The following is an 18,543-nucleotide window of genomic DNA, read 5'->3' on the forward strand; positions in this document are numbered from 1 at the left end:
ATCAAGAAAAGGGCCATTTGTTTGAAAATACTCTATTGAGCATGCTCTACCTTGCCACTAGAATATGCCAAGAGCTGTCACAGATGGCAGGCTCTGACAGTTCCCATCCGTAGCACCGATACTCGACAGTTCAGCACAAGATCAGTGACATTCTGTCTCATTAGAACCACGCTAATTATCACAGCTAGTTTCAGGGGAAACCATGTGTTGCAATGGTCAATTTGAAGGAGTCTGTGCATCAACAAACTGGTAATAAGGATCAGACACCTTATTATATGACAGCATGCTGCCTATGATCTGATTTACAGAATCAGAGGCACTGAGGCGGCCGAGGAGGCTGGCAGTTTATGAAACAGTGTGTTTAAGCCCAATTCCTGAAGCATACTGGTTGAAAAGGGAATTGTTAAAAAATATACACAAAGGCAACTGGAGCTGTTGAATCAAGCAATCAAAGGAGAACAGATTCTCTATTAACATGCAACAGAAGTAGATTAAAACTTAGAAAAAAGACAACTTCATCAATTTAACAATTGTATGGCAACTCCACAAGAGGATGGAACTTGTATTTTTACAAGGTATTTCATGATAAATTACAGGATGGCTATATTTCTGCTAATCTCTAAAATATATACATTTATTTTTACAGGAGTGGTCTATCACACTGTTGTGTTTTGTCATGCAAAAGAATCCCATGTGTAAAAGCTTAACAACTATACTTACAAAAATGAATAATCTTAAAGGTTACTTTTTAAGGTACTGAAGGTATTCTGGCAGAGCAGAAAAAAATCCACCTGAGATTCGTATTAGCAACGTAACTTCTTCCATCCTTCTCTTAGCACCTTTCACTGATGTGAAATTTTAATGGTGCAGTTTCTTCCAGATCTATTTTTCTATTGTTATTTTATATAAATGCATTTTCATACTTCATTCATTTCACAGGGCCTTTATTTTCATTTCTCATATAAGGAAAAAAGGAGATAAAGCTAAAATAAAACCTACCTTTACTACCCAAAACATAAAAGACAACTGTGGAGACTTCTGAGAAAACACTTTTCCTTTCAACTTGGTAGTCTGCTGAAGGATTCTATCAGTGTTAACAGTTACGTGCTAAGTTTAGGCAAGTTACATTCCGTTTGAGGACCGACTGCTGTTAAGAGTTAAATCCCACGGGCTTGCTGCTCTCTTCCCTGCTCCCATTCTATGGATGCCTGAGCCTGTCCCGAAGAACTCACTCGTCACCTGTCAAAACTGATCGTATCATGGAAGAGCTTCCAGAAAGATGAACTTCCACAGAATATTCTTCGTCCACACTTTTCAACTTTACCCTAACATTTTAGGACAAAAGGTGGCTTCAGATTAAAGCAGATTCTACAGATGCATAATTGGTATACTCATGCTTTAGAACGTGTATGCTGAGATACTTTCAAGTGGCCCACTCTTGTGGTAACCTTCCTTGGACTTCCTCATACGATGATCCTCTTTAAACAGATGGCCCAGGGGCGCCTGGGTGGCTCAGTTGGTTAAGTGTCTGCCTTCGGCTCACGTCATGATCCCAGGGTCCTGGGATCGAGCCCCACATTGGGCTCCCTGCTCAGCAGAGCCTGCTTCTCCCTCTCCCTCCACCTGTCTGCCTACTTGTGATCTCTCTCTCTCTGTCAAATAAATAAATAAAATCTTAAAAAAAAAGAAAAGAAAAGAAAACCAAAAGCCTTTTGAAAAAAAAAAAAAATGAAGAGCTGGCCCAATATTCACCAACTGATTCCTTTCAAATACTGTCTAAAATTTTGAGACATTTTCTCAAGATGGGAGAAAATGGGCTTAATGAATTATGACTGTATTTGTAACAGTTAACTTATTAAGTGGGTCAATGAAGAAAATGTATTTATATGGTAAGGAATTAATTTTAAATTTAAGGGAAAAGAGTGAAAATTTTAAGTGATCTGAAAGTGGCAATAAGGTAACTGAAAACCTTCTGTTCAACTTGTTTAAAATAGATAAACATCAAGTATATAGAAGGAAAAACATCCTTTTACATGATTTTCTAGCCCAAAATATAATGAGCAAGTAAGTGTTCTACTTAATAATTCTGGACCTCCTTGATCAAACCCTAGATTTATAAAACATAGGCCTGTCTTTAAAATGTAGACAGGCTGATATTCACATCCACAAATTTAACTAGCTTTTCTTAAAACACTGTGTAACAATTACATACCTTTTAAACTGTTAGAGTATGTCAATATTTGTGTATTTAAAATCACTGATTTCAACAGTCCTGTTTAGCAACCAACTGGAAATATAAAGATGGGTCTGCATTTTAGAAAATTAAATCCAATATGGAGTTCCAGTATTAAGACAAGAGATTTTGAGGTGGTTACCAACACTGGCTACCTAAAACAAGAGATTGATGGAACTCCACATCCTTCTTATTCAAGAATGCAGCCCAGGGGCCTCCCACATGGGTGTTAAAGTGCATATGGGCAGGTTGCCGCCGTGGTTATACCTGGGGTTGTGGGGTTGTCTTGCTTCTCTCCTTGCTCACCCCTCAAAGTACTTCTCTGGCCCTTCCTCCCCCAGGGAAGCCAATTCAGGGAAATCTAAGCTGCATCTCCCCAGAGTCACCTCTACCCAGTTAAAAAAAAATTAATAAAATAAAGCACTAGATGGAGAGTGTGTAAAGAGAGTGTGTAAAGATGGAAAATGTGTAAAGAGTCCCCAGAACCTGCCTGAAGAAAACTCGATTTGCCCGAGAAGGGGCGATGAGGACAGTATGTTAAGATTGTCCCACAGACTCCCAGAAAAGGATGTGGCACCAGAAATAATAGAAACAGTGACTCTCACATCTGCAGGGGTCTCCTCTGTGTCTTCCCTAGGAGGCTACACAGGTGAAATCCTGTCGCAGCAAAGTCTGCTGCATGAACATTCCAAAAGAATGAATCAGCACAGCGCTTCAAAGTGTAGTTTCCCTGAAGTGTAATTTAATTCTAAACAATAAAAGATGCCTTCGCTAACATGCTGGAGTACAGAGTGCAATCATGCTTCCATGATTTCTTTTCCCTGGGTTTTGTCACGATACATTCCTGTTCCCGGCAATGAAAATTACATTTTTTTGCCCCATTTCTAGCCCCACTGATCCGTGATGTATCATCTCACTTGTATTTAAGACATTCCAATCACCATGGCAGAATTTCCAAACCCAAAGGCCAAAAAGATGCACCAAAGCTTCCTTCTCTCTTCTGCCCCCTGCTCTTCTCTCCCTCTCACTAAAGGCTTTGAATCTCGATGACAAAAGTGTCTGAAAGGGGAATGGAAAAAAGCAAAAGGCTTTGAATTATTTGCTCTCTTCCACTGGTTGTGCTATCTTGGCAGAGGCAAAAGCTTTTTTTTTTTTTTTTTTTTTTAAAAGCACTAAAACCATACCTATCCAGTAGCTGAAGTAGTAGCATCCAGAGTTCTGTAACTCTAGGGGACTGGGGGGGTAGAGACTGCCAAAGATTATATTCAGTCATGTTCAGTCAAATAGAATTTTCATCATCTAGTCACTTTACCTAAAAGAAATACCCTGTTCAATAAAGCAGTAGAGAGAAATCATTTTCTAAACACAAGTGGTGATGCGGCGCCGCTCCGTCAAAGCCCTTTACTCCCACATTACTGTATCTGCAAGCTCCACTCTGCAGACATGAAAATCAATGTAACAATTCGATGTACAAGGCGAGGCCTATGGCGCGGCTAATGTCCCCTTGCTGGACATACACCTTAAGTCTCAGAGCTCTCAGGAGGTTTGCTGTGGAATAAAATTAGATTCCAACATCTGCCACCATTAAGGAAAAAATTCCATTTCCATCTCCCATATGAAAACACTATAACCAATGAACAGTAACTGAACCTTGATACCGTAATGGTTATTACCCAAATCAACTATTTTTTTTAAACAGTAAAATTAGTGAATTCTGCTCTCATAATTATTTGAATGTTATCAGACTAAATGTTTGATAAAATTCCAATATGATTCACTTGGAAAAACTGCTGCTTATTTGAATACCAGGAATATAAAGTGTATTCATTTGTAGCTATTCACATTATGTTTAAAGCAGATCATCTTTTTAAAGTTTGCATTAGCCTGCTTTCCTACCCAAGCACAAAAAGTAGCCTACCTTCAGTTTTTACTTGCATATTTTATTCAGACATTTCTATTAGAGTTAAAAACAATCTCATTTCTATTACTCATCAAAGAGAAGACAGAATACATGTGAAATGGTGGAATCCACAGACTTGGTTTCTTTTACTGAAAATACTTCGTGCATTAGTCAGTACATAGCACGATTATGATGTGTCTGGTTTCATAACATTCTGGGACTATAGAAACTTTAAAAAAATGATTATGCTGCCTGCCACTCAGGATACCTACCTAAAGCTTTACCTTTTAGTCTAAAATGAAAAGTATTTGAGATAAATACAGAGATAATAAATAAGTCACTCTGTGTAGAGGTCTGAGCCTCTTGCTTAGCACATTATAAGACGTTATCCATTTGTGTAGAGTGCTGTATAATTTAAAAGCTCTTCTGCATCTATTATAGCATATGATCTTCTCCCATGTTAAAAGAATCTTGGGCTCAAAAAGGTTAAATAATTTCTCAATATTGTAACACCAGTGATACAGACAGGACCATAGCCTACTTGGAGTCCTCTACCATGTATCTCCCCTCAGCCCAACTGGACATGAAAAAGCCTGGATTCCTAGGACCCTATGCTGATAAGAACCCGTATTCCATGAAAATGTCAATGAAGAAAGGAAAGCTCCAGCCGTTTCCTCAATCAGTTAGTCCAATTCCCCTAATTCCTCTTTCCCGGAGCAGGGTATTTAGTATTTCCTCCTAGAACCCTGAGGAAATACTAAAATAGGAGGACAGAGGAAGAGAACCGAGAAACTGGGGTTGGCTCTACCATTTGTGAGTCTGGTGACTCTCGTGTATAAAATGAGGAAAACAAGGCTAGCTCCAAAGGTTACTCTGAGAATTAAATGTAGGTCATACATAATGCACAGTGGGGTCTAGCACAAAGATGGTGCTGGACAGTAAGCCAACTCAGAGGACCAGAAGCAGATGGAGCGAGACGGGCTGAGATAAAAGTGACTCCAGCTCATCCCTCTTCATACACGCTTCATTTTCAGTGACCTCTGCCTCACACTGACAAGCTGTGGCACATACATCTCAGAAGTAAATAACTCTTTTAGGAGTTAAAAATTTTGACCGCGAAAAGGTCAGTCTGATTTGAAGATTTTTTTTTTTTTTTTTGGTTTGTTTGCTAGTTCTGTTTCCTTCACAAAAATCATGGCAGAACAGAAGTTAAACAGTGACTACTTTCCCTTGTTAAGTCTGACTTCTTCTCTCAGTGACATACACACTTTTTGGACTGCTTATTTTTAAGTAATCATCTATCTTTCTACATATTTTCATACTGAGCGTAGTGCTCACACCTAAACTGAGTGACAAAGGGAAAAGTACAAAAATCCTCTGCTAGGAAGTTACAGGATATTAATAGTTAGGAATAACTATCTGAAAGAATGAAAGTTACCAGTATGCTTGACCCCACTGCCAACAACTGGCTCCTTGGATTCTCTCTTAATCAGTAATGAGGGGATTAGCTACAGCTTTAGGGGTTCTGGGAAACACACCATCCTGGCAGAGACATAGAAGCTGCCAGTCGACACTGTTGAAAGAGACTCATGGGGAGTTTTGTAGGACAGGGGTACAAACAGCAAGCAAATTTAAAAAACTCACCAGAACATCATTCACATGACATTACCAACCAATTGTTGGCACTGTCTAAACAGTTCCCGAATCAGTAACTCAGGCCAGGTGGGCAGATTTGGGGATATCATTTAAAAGAAAGAAAGAATGAAGGTAGCGAAGGGGCTGCTAACTGAAAGGAGCTATGCTATAGTCAGAAAGGAAATGGGGAGGCAGGAACTGTGTCACTGGATTAAGTGACAGATGACAAGCAATTAAATGACAGTTATCGAAAAGTTTTCATATTTATTTTTGTTCGTTTTAAGGCTGACCCTTATTACAATAATACATGTCTAGTTTCTCTGTTTATCTATTTTTGGGATTTGGAGAAAGTGTTTGGCTCCGTAACAATACAGTCTGTTACTCTTGATAAATTTAATTGGACAGGTCAGAAAAGATGCAGGATCAGAAAGAAAGGCAAGATAATATACATTTGAATACGAGATCCTCATCATAATTAGACTAAATAGCCAAAACAAGAATGTGCAGGGTGGGTGGGTGAGGGGCAAAGTGAGAGCAGGACATTTCTCCTTAATGCATAGTCTTGGCATGTAAATGAAGACATCTGAAGAAGCACACAGGTTTGAAGCGGCTCTAACATTCTATCATAATTAGAAACATTTCAAGAGCCCTGTAATTTCCAATCAAAATTACAGTAATTTCCGATATACAAGCCATGATTCATGACAGAATTTTACATTCCATGAGAGATTACGGTGGCCTGATGTATGACACGCTGAGTACAGCACTAACATAAACAATTCAGTTTAATGTTTAAACAGCACTTGATGTTTAGAATCTCACAATAAAAGAAACATATTATTGTAGAAATTATCACTTTGACAGTGATTGAAGGGTAGGCAGGCATGTGGCCTATAAAGCTATAATTTTTACAGTCCACAGCTTGAGTTTAATCATTTTTATATAACATTTCCAAGATATCCCTTAAGTATTTCATCCAGCCTATAACTTAAGTAAGAACAACCTTTTCTAAAGCAAAACCCCTATCAAGCACCACCATTAATGCCGGTAGAGAAAAATTTTAGGAAGAGTTTAAAAAAAAGTATGGTATAGTAAATGCAGCATATTGTAAATACTCTCAGAACTATTTTTATCAGAAGTTGACGGCAGCCAGGCTCTTTTATAAAGGAGAGTTCATTAATGATAGGGAAAATATATTTGTTTAAAATCACAAGTTGTTAAAATCTCACCTGAGCCCTTGACTGCCTCTAAATTCCCACCTTGATAATGTTACCAACTATTGTTGGAAGGGGAAGACAGTTTAGTATTCTTCTGGTCCTTTAAAAAGTATTCTTGGTTTTGAACGAGGGTTTATAAGTAACTACCAATTTGTTCCTATAGATGACCCTGCTGCTTTTGATGAGCATAAATTTTCAATATATGAACATTATACTGAAAAGGACTGCATTATCTCTCCTTTGTTATGTTTTTACCTTGTTTGGTAGGGACTTGTAACTTTTCCGATTCAAGTCTATTCATTTATAATTCATCAGATTTGGACAGGTTTTCTAACTGTAATTCAATTTGTATGGCTTATATATCGTGCATCTCTGGAAAAACTAAGGTCATTAATGTGCAAAGATACATGTGGCAGGCGCGCCAGTTTGTTTTAGTAAGTGTACCTAATAGTTGTGGATGCCTGAGTTGGAACAGAAGAAACTATTACGTTTGTAGTCTTTTAGGATGGAAATCAAGGTCATCTGAGCAATAATGAAACAATAGTAATTCAAGTTACTTGTACCAGTACAATAGACCACGTTGAGAAACTGCCTATACATTACGATACTCTTCTGAAAACAACTATTAACTGACCCAAGATTTCCTGAGAAATCCCTGGTCTGGAGAGTGGGTGTTGGAGGAAACAAAACCACGTATCTACTCCCTGAATCTGAAGGACACTTTGTTTCATCACAGAGCTCTGTCAAGGATCCTGGAGACCTTGCCCTCTCAGTGATGCGATGCAGGTCCACATTGCAAACAGACACCCCTCTGAATGAAATTTTCACAGGCATCGCGGATCAACATTCTCAGTGCCTCACCAAGGTTCTTACCTGGCTTTTGGTTGCTGCAACCTTTGCAAACAGTGCTTGGGACACTTTAGCGCGCTTCATTTCCTGCTGAATCTCATCATAAATGGAAGCATTAATGTTCATGGTATTGTTCTCTGGTTTCCCATTCCTCTCAGTGGCAATAGTAGCTGTTTTCACCTACAAAACATTTTGAACGTGACTGTCATTTTTCATTGGCCAAATTGTTTTGAAGCTTTTCAGGCTCGGCATCCAAACTGGACGCTGTTGCTCCTTTTATGATCCAGGTGAGCAACAGTGCAGTCATTCAACATTAGTTATTACCCCGAGATCAGATTGCTTAAGTTAAGAAAGTCACATTGTCACAGGTGATTGCATCTATAATAAGACAGCCACTGCCAGCTGACAAACAGGAATTAGAACGCCATAAAGTAAGTTTTCTGGAAAACAGAATAGTTTCAAAGACTTGAAAACCCTAAACTAATTGTTTCCCAATTACTGTCCATTGCAATTCTAACAAAGGAAATTCACAATTAAAATCATAATGCCCAGTGCTGTATCTTCACTGGGTGCCCGGTGCCTAACAGACAATTGCATCACTAATAGCTATTACATACTATGGCCTTTTTAATTTTAGACTCTTTTTTTATGCCTGTTCCTCTTATGTTTCATTTAAAAAATCTTCCATAACAAAGCCATTTGCAGAGCTGCATATTTAAATCTTCTATCCATCCATGAAACAGGTAGAGTGCCTTGCTTAATTATCATAAAGGCTGGTTGCATTTTACACGTGCATGTCCAAGCTGTTCTGTATAATTATTTCATCTTTTCCTGGCACCCCTGTACATAACTATTTCCTTGTGACTTGTGGAACCAGACAATAAGAAAATGTTTCACAATACTTAACAGAACATTACTGCAAGTTACACAAATTATATAATCAGTGACTTTATAAATATATTCAAAATGAATAATCTTGAGTGAAAAATTAGTATCAATGCCTTTGGTAATAATGATAAGCAGGTATCAGCAGTAAAATGACACAAAATTTGGGGGTAAAAATAAAATCTCACCCTCAAAATGTCTTGATACTGTTATTAATTTTTAAAACTCCAAATTTAATTTTTATTATGCAGTTACGTGAACCAGCCTGGAAAATATACGCATGAACTATGTAGTTGCTTTTTCACTAGGAAATTGGTGAAAATGTAAACGAAAAGTTACCACAGATTCAGGACCCTGTTTCTCCCAGCCAGATGATTCACTGTGGACCACGTTTCTTAGGATCCTTTCCAGAACCCAGGTTTCTGTTCGCATATACAATGAGCAATAGAAAATGAAGTCCATTTTGGAATAAATGAAGGATTTCTTTTGTCATGAAATGATACACCCTTTTAGTCACGCTACAAGTCTTTCGGGTCTACTTCATTCTCCCCCTAATATTTGGTATCAAAAGACGGCCAGAGGTTATCCTAAGGAATTCGATCCTCTGCACTTAAGAGAGTGAATAGGAGTCTTTAAAACATGCCTTCTAACTTCTAGCCAATTAGCAAAATAACTCACCTCTTGCTTATCTGGAGGAGGCAGCTAGAGCTTTCCACCTGGACACTACCCTTCTAAGCACTGAAAGGAAAATGCTGTGAAATGAGTGCACCACAGGCCCAAGCGAAGACACAGAAAGTGTCACTTGCCACTGCTAAACTCTAAGCTGGAGACAGTGATGGCAAGTGTGTAGGCTCGATTTCCAGAGTCCCCCTTCTAGCTCTGTGGCTCCAGAAAGCAAGGGCACTCACGGAGGTAATATTAAGGACTGGAGGTCACTAAGAACATACACAGGGCTTTGAAGCAATAATCTGCTAAATACCACTTTAGGAGCCAGAAGAGTTAACGCATTACCATAAATTGCCTACAAAGTTGCTTTGGTGAGATTCGCAACTTTGCTCTGGGGTGGTCTTGCTTTGAGGCAGAAGGATAGATTTGATCACCCCATGGGGTCTCTTTTAATACCTATTTTTCTCACTGTTTAAATGAAAGAGAGAAGAAAAGCCATTTCAATCGCTTTGAAAATTGAATGTTATGGAAATGGAGGCATGAAGTCCAGTGCATTGGAAGAAATAGTTCCTTGGTAGCATCCGCTTAGCAACTGTTAAGAGAGCAGGCTTTGGAAACTTCTTGTTTCAGTATGTTTTTAAAATAATTTTCATTCTTTCGTAAAAACTATGTTTAAGAATTTATCTTTGAGGTGGGCTATAATCATTTGTTTCAACCCTGTGATTTGGTTTCTAAAAATTTCATTGTTTAATTTTTTTTAATAAAACAATTACAACTTGAACCAAAAAGAATTTCAAATCATAAAAAAAAAAAAAAAAATCAAATAACTGTTCCCTAGTAGCCAACATAATCAAAAGTGGAAAAGACATACACATGAAACTTTTAAAAATTAAAAAAAAAGAGCAACAATTTTTTTAAAATATAAAGTAAGAAACTCTGTATTACTCATTTTAAAAATATTTAGAAAAGCTCTTCTTTATCATCTTGTTGGGTCAGATAACGTATCTTATCATAGATAAGCTATTAGAATTCTGGAATCACATTTTTTCCTAAACACAAGCTATTGCTTAAGGGGAACTGACTTGGACAGCTTTTCAAAAATATGAAAGCTGAATTTTTCCCCAGGTAAAAATGGAAACAAAAATCTTTTATACCTCACTCTACTAAGTACTATTTTAGCTTAGTACAAAAAAAATCTTCTTTAATCCTGGTTTAGCTTTTAATATTATATCACACATTAAAATTCATAAAGTAGTTCATTCCAGGCAAAACAAACTACTCTTCAGCTCTTCTCCGCAAATAGCACAGGAGGTAAAATAAATGCAGTTGCTTTCCGAATAGCTTTTATCAAGGTAGGGCGTACTACTCCATCATTACAGCGGCGCCGGGGAAGTAGTGAGGAATTGGAGCTCCTACTCTTTACCCTCCCACGTGAGGAAAGGGTGCAAGCACTAGGGTCAGCTTTATTATTTCCCTAAAACTGTGCAGTAGAACACAAATTTTCCATGAGGATTCTATTCTGTTTCTTCCTGGATTGCTGAATGCATCAAATCATACTAGAAAAGGAACTCTAAATACTATATACATGCTACATACTACACATGTACAACACGAAATGAACTCTACTGTGGTCCTGATTGAACTACTATTCCTTGATCGAGGAAGAACTGCCTGCAAGCACATAGCTCATGTGCGCAAACACACATACACGCAATTAAAGTTTGATATAATTTTAATAATAATTACGATAATAACAAAGGCTGGCATTTATTACCTGTTTCTCACGTGCTGGGCATCATGTTCAGGTACATTAGCTCTCACCTGCACAAAAGCCCTGAATAAGTACTATTATTGCCCCATCTTAAAATTGAGAAAACTCTCCTAAAACAAAAATTTATTCATAAGGCAACATGAGATCTAAACTGAAGTCTGTCTAACGCTAATGCTTATCTTAGAAACTACTGCACTGTACTGAAGTCATGATGTTATACAGGATTTCTTTATTTGGAAAAATTCTAACTTTTTAAAGACACGCTGGATCTGCTTTTTGGTGGCCCTTTGCTAAATCTGGCTCATTAATGTCTAATTTTTAGCAAATGGCTTTGTCATTCATTTTACAAATCCAACCTGAATTTATTTATCAAGGTATGCAAACTATAAATGTTTTCTTGGTAATGTTATGTAAGAAATGTGCTATTCTGAGGTATTCTTACTGGTGATAGAAAATGGTCCCCATTTTCCAATTTTTGTATATTAACACTGTCTTGAATATCATGGTTCTATCTTTTTATACTTTTCTTTCTGTTCTTTTTAGGAACAACATTAATTATTTTCCAAACATGGACTTTAAAAAGTCTAGTATTTTAAAAGCATTTTATGAGCATGTAAGATCTTAAAATCATGCTGGCCAAGCAATTCATAACAAAACTTTTATCAAGTTCCTGCCCATAACTGAACCTATGTTTCATTACATTCTAGAAGACTTTGTTGGAAAGAGACAGAAGGGTGCAGCTACTAGATTAATTATACATTGCTTATATGAACTTACTACATTTTCTAAAGCACTGTTATAAAATATCCCATCTTCCTTTAGAAGAAACTAAAGAATTACAGAAAGACATAAAAATATAAAGAAAAAATCATTATATAATTCATGTAGAATTTATAACTTGATAATCACAGGCTTTCAAACAATCCTTATGGAAACAAAATGCTAACTTAACTCCAAACGTCACATATATTAAAAACATAAACAAACAAAAAACATAAATAAATCAGAATAAGCACACACCTAAATAGAAATCATCAACTTAAAACTGATCTGTGGAACAGACAAGTTCCAGAAAGTAATCACTAATTATTATTAATCAAATTCCTCTTAGAAACTCATTCGTAAAATTTGCTAAGCATAATAAGAAAAGAAGCCTTTAGGACCAGGGAGCTTTAGAGGGCTTGGGTTCCCCCAACATTTTCCTATGAGCAAAGTTTGGAAAGGGCTATTTTCTCTACCATTTCAGAAACGCCCAACTGTCTGAAGTCTTCAAGAGTGGATCATTTGTCAAACATTTAACGTATTCTATCAGGAGAAGGTTCTCATATGTGTTCTTCTTCCTAATCTAAAAATAAAATTTCCCATCCTCTGTGACAAACAGAAAAATTCCCCAAGTCTCATTTTCCCCTTTCTAAAGTGTTTGTGTTTTGAGGAGCTGGCTTGAGGTAGGAGAAAGAGCAAGAGACTTAACAGGGGATGTGAAAACGGACTCAACCTTAAATTTGGTTTTCTCCTCTTTCTCCAACCAAAAGATTGGTATGAGGATTCAATGAATTCATGGGCATGAAGGTGTTAGAGAACTGTGAACCATTATCAAGTACAAGATATTCTTATTTCTTGAATTAGAACATGTAACTTATGAAAATAGGCTTTCAGCAAACAGGTTGGGCCTGGAGCCTACTGCTGCAGACAGAGGACAAAGCTCACGGCACGGCTGCCCCTCTCGAAGCACAAGGGACAGGTCTGTACCAGAGGCATCTCACCTAGGCAAGAGCTGTGGTGATTTCTGAGGCTGGTCTAGATCTTCCCAGGGGAAGTATTCCTTGGAATAAAACTTGGGGCCTGACTAAAAGCAGGGAAGTCTTTTCTTAAATATAATTTAGAATCCGAGTTCCTCAACAGTGTAGGTCTTCAGTCTGGTATGACCCAGGGAGGACATCTCAATCATCTTCCGTGTGACCTCAACTCTACAGGGTAGGAGCCGGAAAAGAATCCAGCTCTCTTGGGCCTAAAGGTTGTCTAGATCTCCTGTGAGCCACAAGGGACCTCTGCCTTTAAAAAGCAGTTCTTTAGGGGCGAATGGGTGGCTCAGTCGGTTAAGTGTCTGACTCTTGATCTCAGCTCAGGTCAAGAAAATCAGGGTTTGGGTCCAACCTAAGTCAAAGACTTGTCTCAAAATATGTTTTGAATCTCTTCATTTAAGGGGAAATGAAATACAATAATAGGCTCCTCTTTGTCAAAACTTAAAATTAAAAAAGACAAAATTCTGCAGTCTGTTTCTGTATTTGTCGTTTTGTCCTTTTTCCCCCTTCCATTTTAATCATTTGTAATATGCATATTAAAACCCTAAGTATAGTGCATTGGTTCCCTTTCAAAAGCATTCAATTTCAACGGTTGCAAAACATTACTAATTCGGCTGCTTGAGAAACATTTGTCCAAATCTTAAGTACTCATTTTACATTGATAATACTTTTAATACATTAAAGATTTCTTAAAATGTCATTCATAAAGTCACTGTTAAAGGGTAAAGGTGAACAAACTGGTTGTGAGTTCTATTACAATAATATTAAATAATGCAAAGGGATTCTCAGTGAGGCAAATTAAGATACTTGAAGATGCATTTTATAGCAGTGAAATAAAATTATACACACATCAGATAATCATTTCGGAATTTGGTTAGATGGCCAGTAATACCGCATTAACAGAAACTTTTCTCCTTTGAAAGAGTTTCACTAAGAATCTGTGGTATCTACATACCTTACACATTCATCATTGGCTGGATATCCCAGCTAAGGGCTTGGTCTCAACCCCTCTTGAGAACAAATATAAGGGTGGCTTAACCAGTTAATCAATAATGCAGGCCAAAATAAATTATATTTTCTATCCCAACTTATCAGCAGACATAGTCTTTAGACACATATATAGGGGAGCTACCCAAGAGTATCTTAATAGTACATGAAAAGAAATACCATTTAAGAATTACTGTAAATGTGGCTAAAGAAAAAACCTGATGAATAAGGACAGCAGTATCTCATTTAGAAAAACAAAAGCACTGCGATCATAGAAAAATTAGAAAACAAAAACTGCATTAAGGAACTACGAAGTCAAATATTTGGATAGATTAAGGAAAAAAAGAAAAAAGAAACAGCTCAATGCTGAAGTTCATACTGATCTTAAGTAAGCAATTCTTTTGTTAGTATTGCAGATTAAGTGATAAGTAAAATAACTCTTTGCCCAGAGGCCTTCTGTGTTGATTGTAGAAGCAAAGTTAACTAATGATGGTGTATTAACTCTAAACACCACAAACTAAGTGTTAAACCAAGTCCAAAGTACAGTATTTTTTGTTTAATCACTCTTAAAAAGTCATATATATATATGTCATATATATATAGTCATATATATATATATATATATATCCTGATTCTTTCTCCTAAGAAATATTTTATAGAAGGCTTTACAGATCAAATTCAGTAATTGTGTGTGTAGGCAGGTGGATATGTATATATGCAAATAGATAGCATTCTTCTCTGGTACAGACACATGACTTTCTTATCCACAATTACAGCAATGACTTCCTTACAGTCTGCGCCCTACACATTAAGACCAAATTGATTTTCATTACATAAAATGGAGAAAACAGACTTTGGATGTTTCTACAGAAGATTCATTTTATAACATTATAACATAGAGCTTAAGAACCTCAAGTGGCTGAATATTATATCTATTCCTTATCGATGAAGGATCTGTGGCAGTTTCATTTTTAGTGCTCAATGTGCTTTTTCTATATTTCCATACATGGAAAGGTACTTTGTTTCATTTCTTTACTGTTGATGAAAAGAAATTAACATCAAGATATGATTTCAGGATGACATTATACTACATGAATACTTTGAATCTGTGTTCCATATTCAATTTTTATCCAGTTTTAGCTGACCTTATTTTTAAGAGCTGTACATGCAATAAATGTGTAAGAAATATATTTGCCTATTGATTTTAAGTCTGTAATACACTATCAAACTTTTATCTTTTTTATTATTGAATTTTCATAATTATAAGGCTATCTTTAAAACTTGATTTAAAAAAATTAAAATATAGATGCACGTACACAAAGTTACCTGCATGGTGACTTTTGTCCTTTCTAAAAAGTACGAAAATTCGGGAAATAGAAAATGTGCCCATTTCTGGGAATATGGGTGGAATTCCTTATCCGCCCCATTTAAAGCTGCCTTCAAGGATTGTATTAAACTTAATTATGAAAGATTACAAACGAGATGATGTGTAATTGGTACCAGCTGCACTTCGTATTGGAAAGCATAAATACAAATGGAATTACTTATTTTTATTTATTTACTATTCAAATGGCAGTTCTAAAACTCATAGGGATAAAACTGACTTTATCACTTTTTTTCCTATTGAGTTTTAAATGTTTCTTTACTTAATAATTGTAGTTGAGAGAAACATCCCATTTAAACACTACTTTTCACCCCCAAAGAACCTCCAAAAGGAAGCAACACAAAGCAATTTTCTTTCCTCTAATTAGTAGCTTATTGTTTTTATATCAGAATCACTGATTTGGGACCAACTTCTCCTCAAGCAACCCTATGAATTATTATTTTTAGAAAAACTGGTATCTACTCATCTATCTTTCCAATTTCTTGCTGAGATTCTTCCTCAAACATTAAAAGAAGAAGCGGATGAGGAGGAGGAGGAGGAAGGGGAGGAGGAGAAGGAGGAGGAGGAGGAAGAAGAAGAAGAAGAAGAAGGAGAAGAAGAAAGAGAAGAAAGAGAAGAAAAAGAAGAAGAAGAAGGGAAAAGAGGAAAGGAGACTTCACCTGGGGAGGGCGGCTGGGCGGTGTGCTTATCAGGGGGGCAGGACCCATAGCCGAGGCAGCATTCAAGCTCCTTTCCCTTTCATCCTGGTAAATCCGATCTCTTTCAGCTTCTGGTAACTGCAAGAAATTCTGCATAGCCCGAAGGTTTACCAGCAAAGACTGGGATGCAGTCTTGGGGTCCTCTTCCTTGCGGAGGATTTCTGAAAGCAAGCCCTGCAGGGAATGAAAGGCACAGGGTGAGCTTGCTCCTGAGCTCTGCCCAGCCAGCCACCGGGGACCCTTCCCTCTCCTTCTCCACTCTGTTTAGAAAATGAATAGTCAGAAGCATTAATTCTACACAGAAATATATGAGTTACAATTGAAGTGGTAGAGAGGAGAGCCTCAATTGTATTCTTAATTTTATTAAGCATCTGCTTTACATATAACACAAACTGAAACTGCCTAATTGGTCTCCTTCCTTTGAGTAGCTTAACTTGCCATGAATCTTTCACAGGGAGACGATCGAGGGAAGTTAAGAATAAATGAAATGCTCATAATACAACAGCATTGAACTGTATAGTTCTCAAGCTGCCTAGACAAAGGCAGTGGAATGCCGACAGCCCAATATGTAAAGATACAAAGCCACTTCTAGAGAAGGAGAACTTTCAAAGAAAATACCAGAAAATGAATTGTAACATACTAGAAAAAAGAATATTACTAAAGCATGCTATGTTTTCACAGGCAATATTTTAAGTTATCCCTTAATTTTCAAATTAATGACAAGTGATTCCTTCTACTTACCATTTAAGGAAACTCTACAGCCTACCCTGAATAATTCTAAATACTGTCATGCTATCACTATACCTCTGGGTAACAGGTTGGAATTCTGAACTTCAGAAAACCACTGATTAAATTTGAAATACATAACCCCATTTTTACATTGCAAAAATCCATCACGGCATGCCCAGGAAAAGAATACAATTAAATTCTGTAGTTGCCAAATTTCTTAAGGAATAGAAGTCTTTATTAGTAATAGAAGAAATTTACAAACCATTAGTAAACTCCTTTAAGGTGTCTCTCTCTCCCCAAATACTAGAGCATTAATTGTCAACCATTTTTTTTTTTTATTTTTGGAAGAAGCCTTTCAAAAATGAATGGGTTTCCTCATTTTTGTTTAAGGAATTATATGTAATAGAAGGATTACAAAAATTTTCTGCCCATTTGATAAGAGCTGAGCAGCCTTTACCTCTTCCATCTTGTACATGAAATAATGCCTGGAATACCAAGACACATTTGCTTTCTACGTTTAGCCAGAATATCAGTTTATCACAAGATAGCTCCAAATAAAAATGTTGTCAAGATCTCCATGCCATTTGCAAATTTCACTTTCCAATAACCCTGCAGAAATGGTGAAAGGGAACATTTGGGGAAGGGGAGGCCAAGTGTCATATCAAAATGATTCAGACTAAAGATGATAACATTTGCATTTTTTCATGGTTTCCTAGAAGTGCAAATGTAGTTTTGTTCCTAATTCCTCAGGGATAAGGTACCATATTGCCCACATATAACACCTACATGCAGATAGTATAGAAGCACTGTCCACTTTAAAAATGGTTAATAGGCTGCTATTAAAAAGAACCTCCAATAGGCTGAGGGGGCTTAAGAGTAAATTTTAGTCTCTCACTTGTTCCTGCATCCAAAACCTGGAGAGTGGACCCGAACTTTCAGTTTCACCATTAAAAAATGTGACTGAAGAATGAAGGGTGCATGTCCTTTCATTCATAAGACTGACAAGTAATGCTGCAACTGTGTTTATACAAGAATAAAACATCCAGTCAATTTAACTAAAATTCAAACAGGCAGTCAATCATCCAGCTATTTAATTTGCACAAGGCCAACTAATTAGATTGACTGTGTTTTTGATGTGTCACACTGAAAACGAAAAATACAGGTCTCAAAAAAATGCTTGAAAAGAGGTGTAAAAAAATAGTCCTTACGCTCTACTTTTCCTCACCAAATGTTCTATATTAAAAGATGTGCTTGGCAAAGCAATATATGAACTACACAGAAATCAAGAGACAGAAATGTACAGTATAGATAAATACAATGTTATCAATTCCTTGAGCATAATAACCTAATATTCATTTTTGTCATCCCAGCACAATACCTACCACATAAGTGTTTGATAAATATTTACTACATGGATTAATTATGTGTATTCAGACCGCAAAAGGAAAAAATTATAAATGACTGATAGAAACTTAAGAACAAGATATGCTACTCATGGGTAAATTCTAATGGTAATTCTTACTTTAATCAAGGTAAGGCTTCAATAAAAAGTTATGTGGCACTTTGTAAGACGTTTATCTACATTAACTATTCAGTTAATTTAAAAAAAACAGATTAGGTCAAAAGAGATCCTATAAATATTTAGGACGTTATTGTGTTTGGGAAATTTTAAATTAGACATTTACAAATCTCAAATAACAAAATACTGTATCATCTCCATTAAAAATGTTCTCTGAGACAGCAGAGAACTATAGTGAGAAAAGCAAACACATGAAAAAAATACATAA

General features: G+C 36.6%; 1 protein-coding gene across 6 annotated transcripts in view; it reads right to left on the reverse strand.

The window, feature by feature from the left end:
• SATB1 (SATB homeobox 1) overlaps positions 1–18,543 on the reverse strand; it is a 101,634-nt gene that overhangs the window by 26,237 nt on the left and 56,854 nt on the right. For all 6 annotated transcript variants that reach the window (XM_032408775.1, XM_032408776.1, XM_032408773.1 and 3 more), the window contains 2 exons: positions 15,989–16,201; positions 7,859–8,014 (listed from right to left, as the gene is read on the reverse strand). In XM_032408775.1, coding sequence (XP_032264666.1) covers positions 7,859–8,014; positions 15,989–16,201 — 369 coding nt within the window. The remainder of the gene's footprint in view (positions 1–7,858; positions 8,015–15,988; positions 16,202–18,543) is intronic.

Source organism: Phoca vitulina, unplaced genomic scaffold (assembly GCF_004348235.1).
Source record: "Phoca vitulina isolate PV1807 unplaced genomic scaffold, GSC_HSeal_1.0 scaffold10, whole genome shotgun sequence".
NCBI classification, from domain to species: Eukaryota; Metazoa; Chordata; class Mammalia; order Carnivora; family Phocidae; genus Phoca; species Phoca vitulina.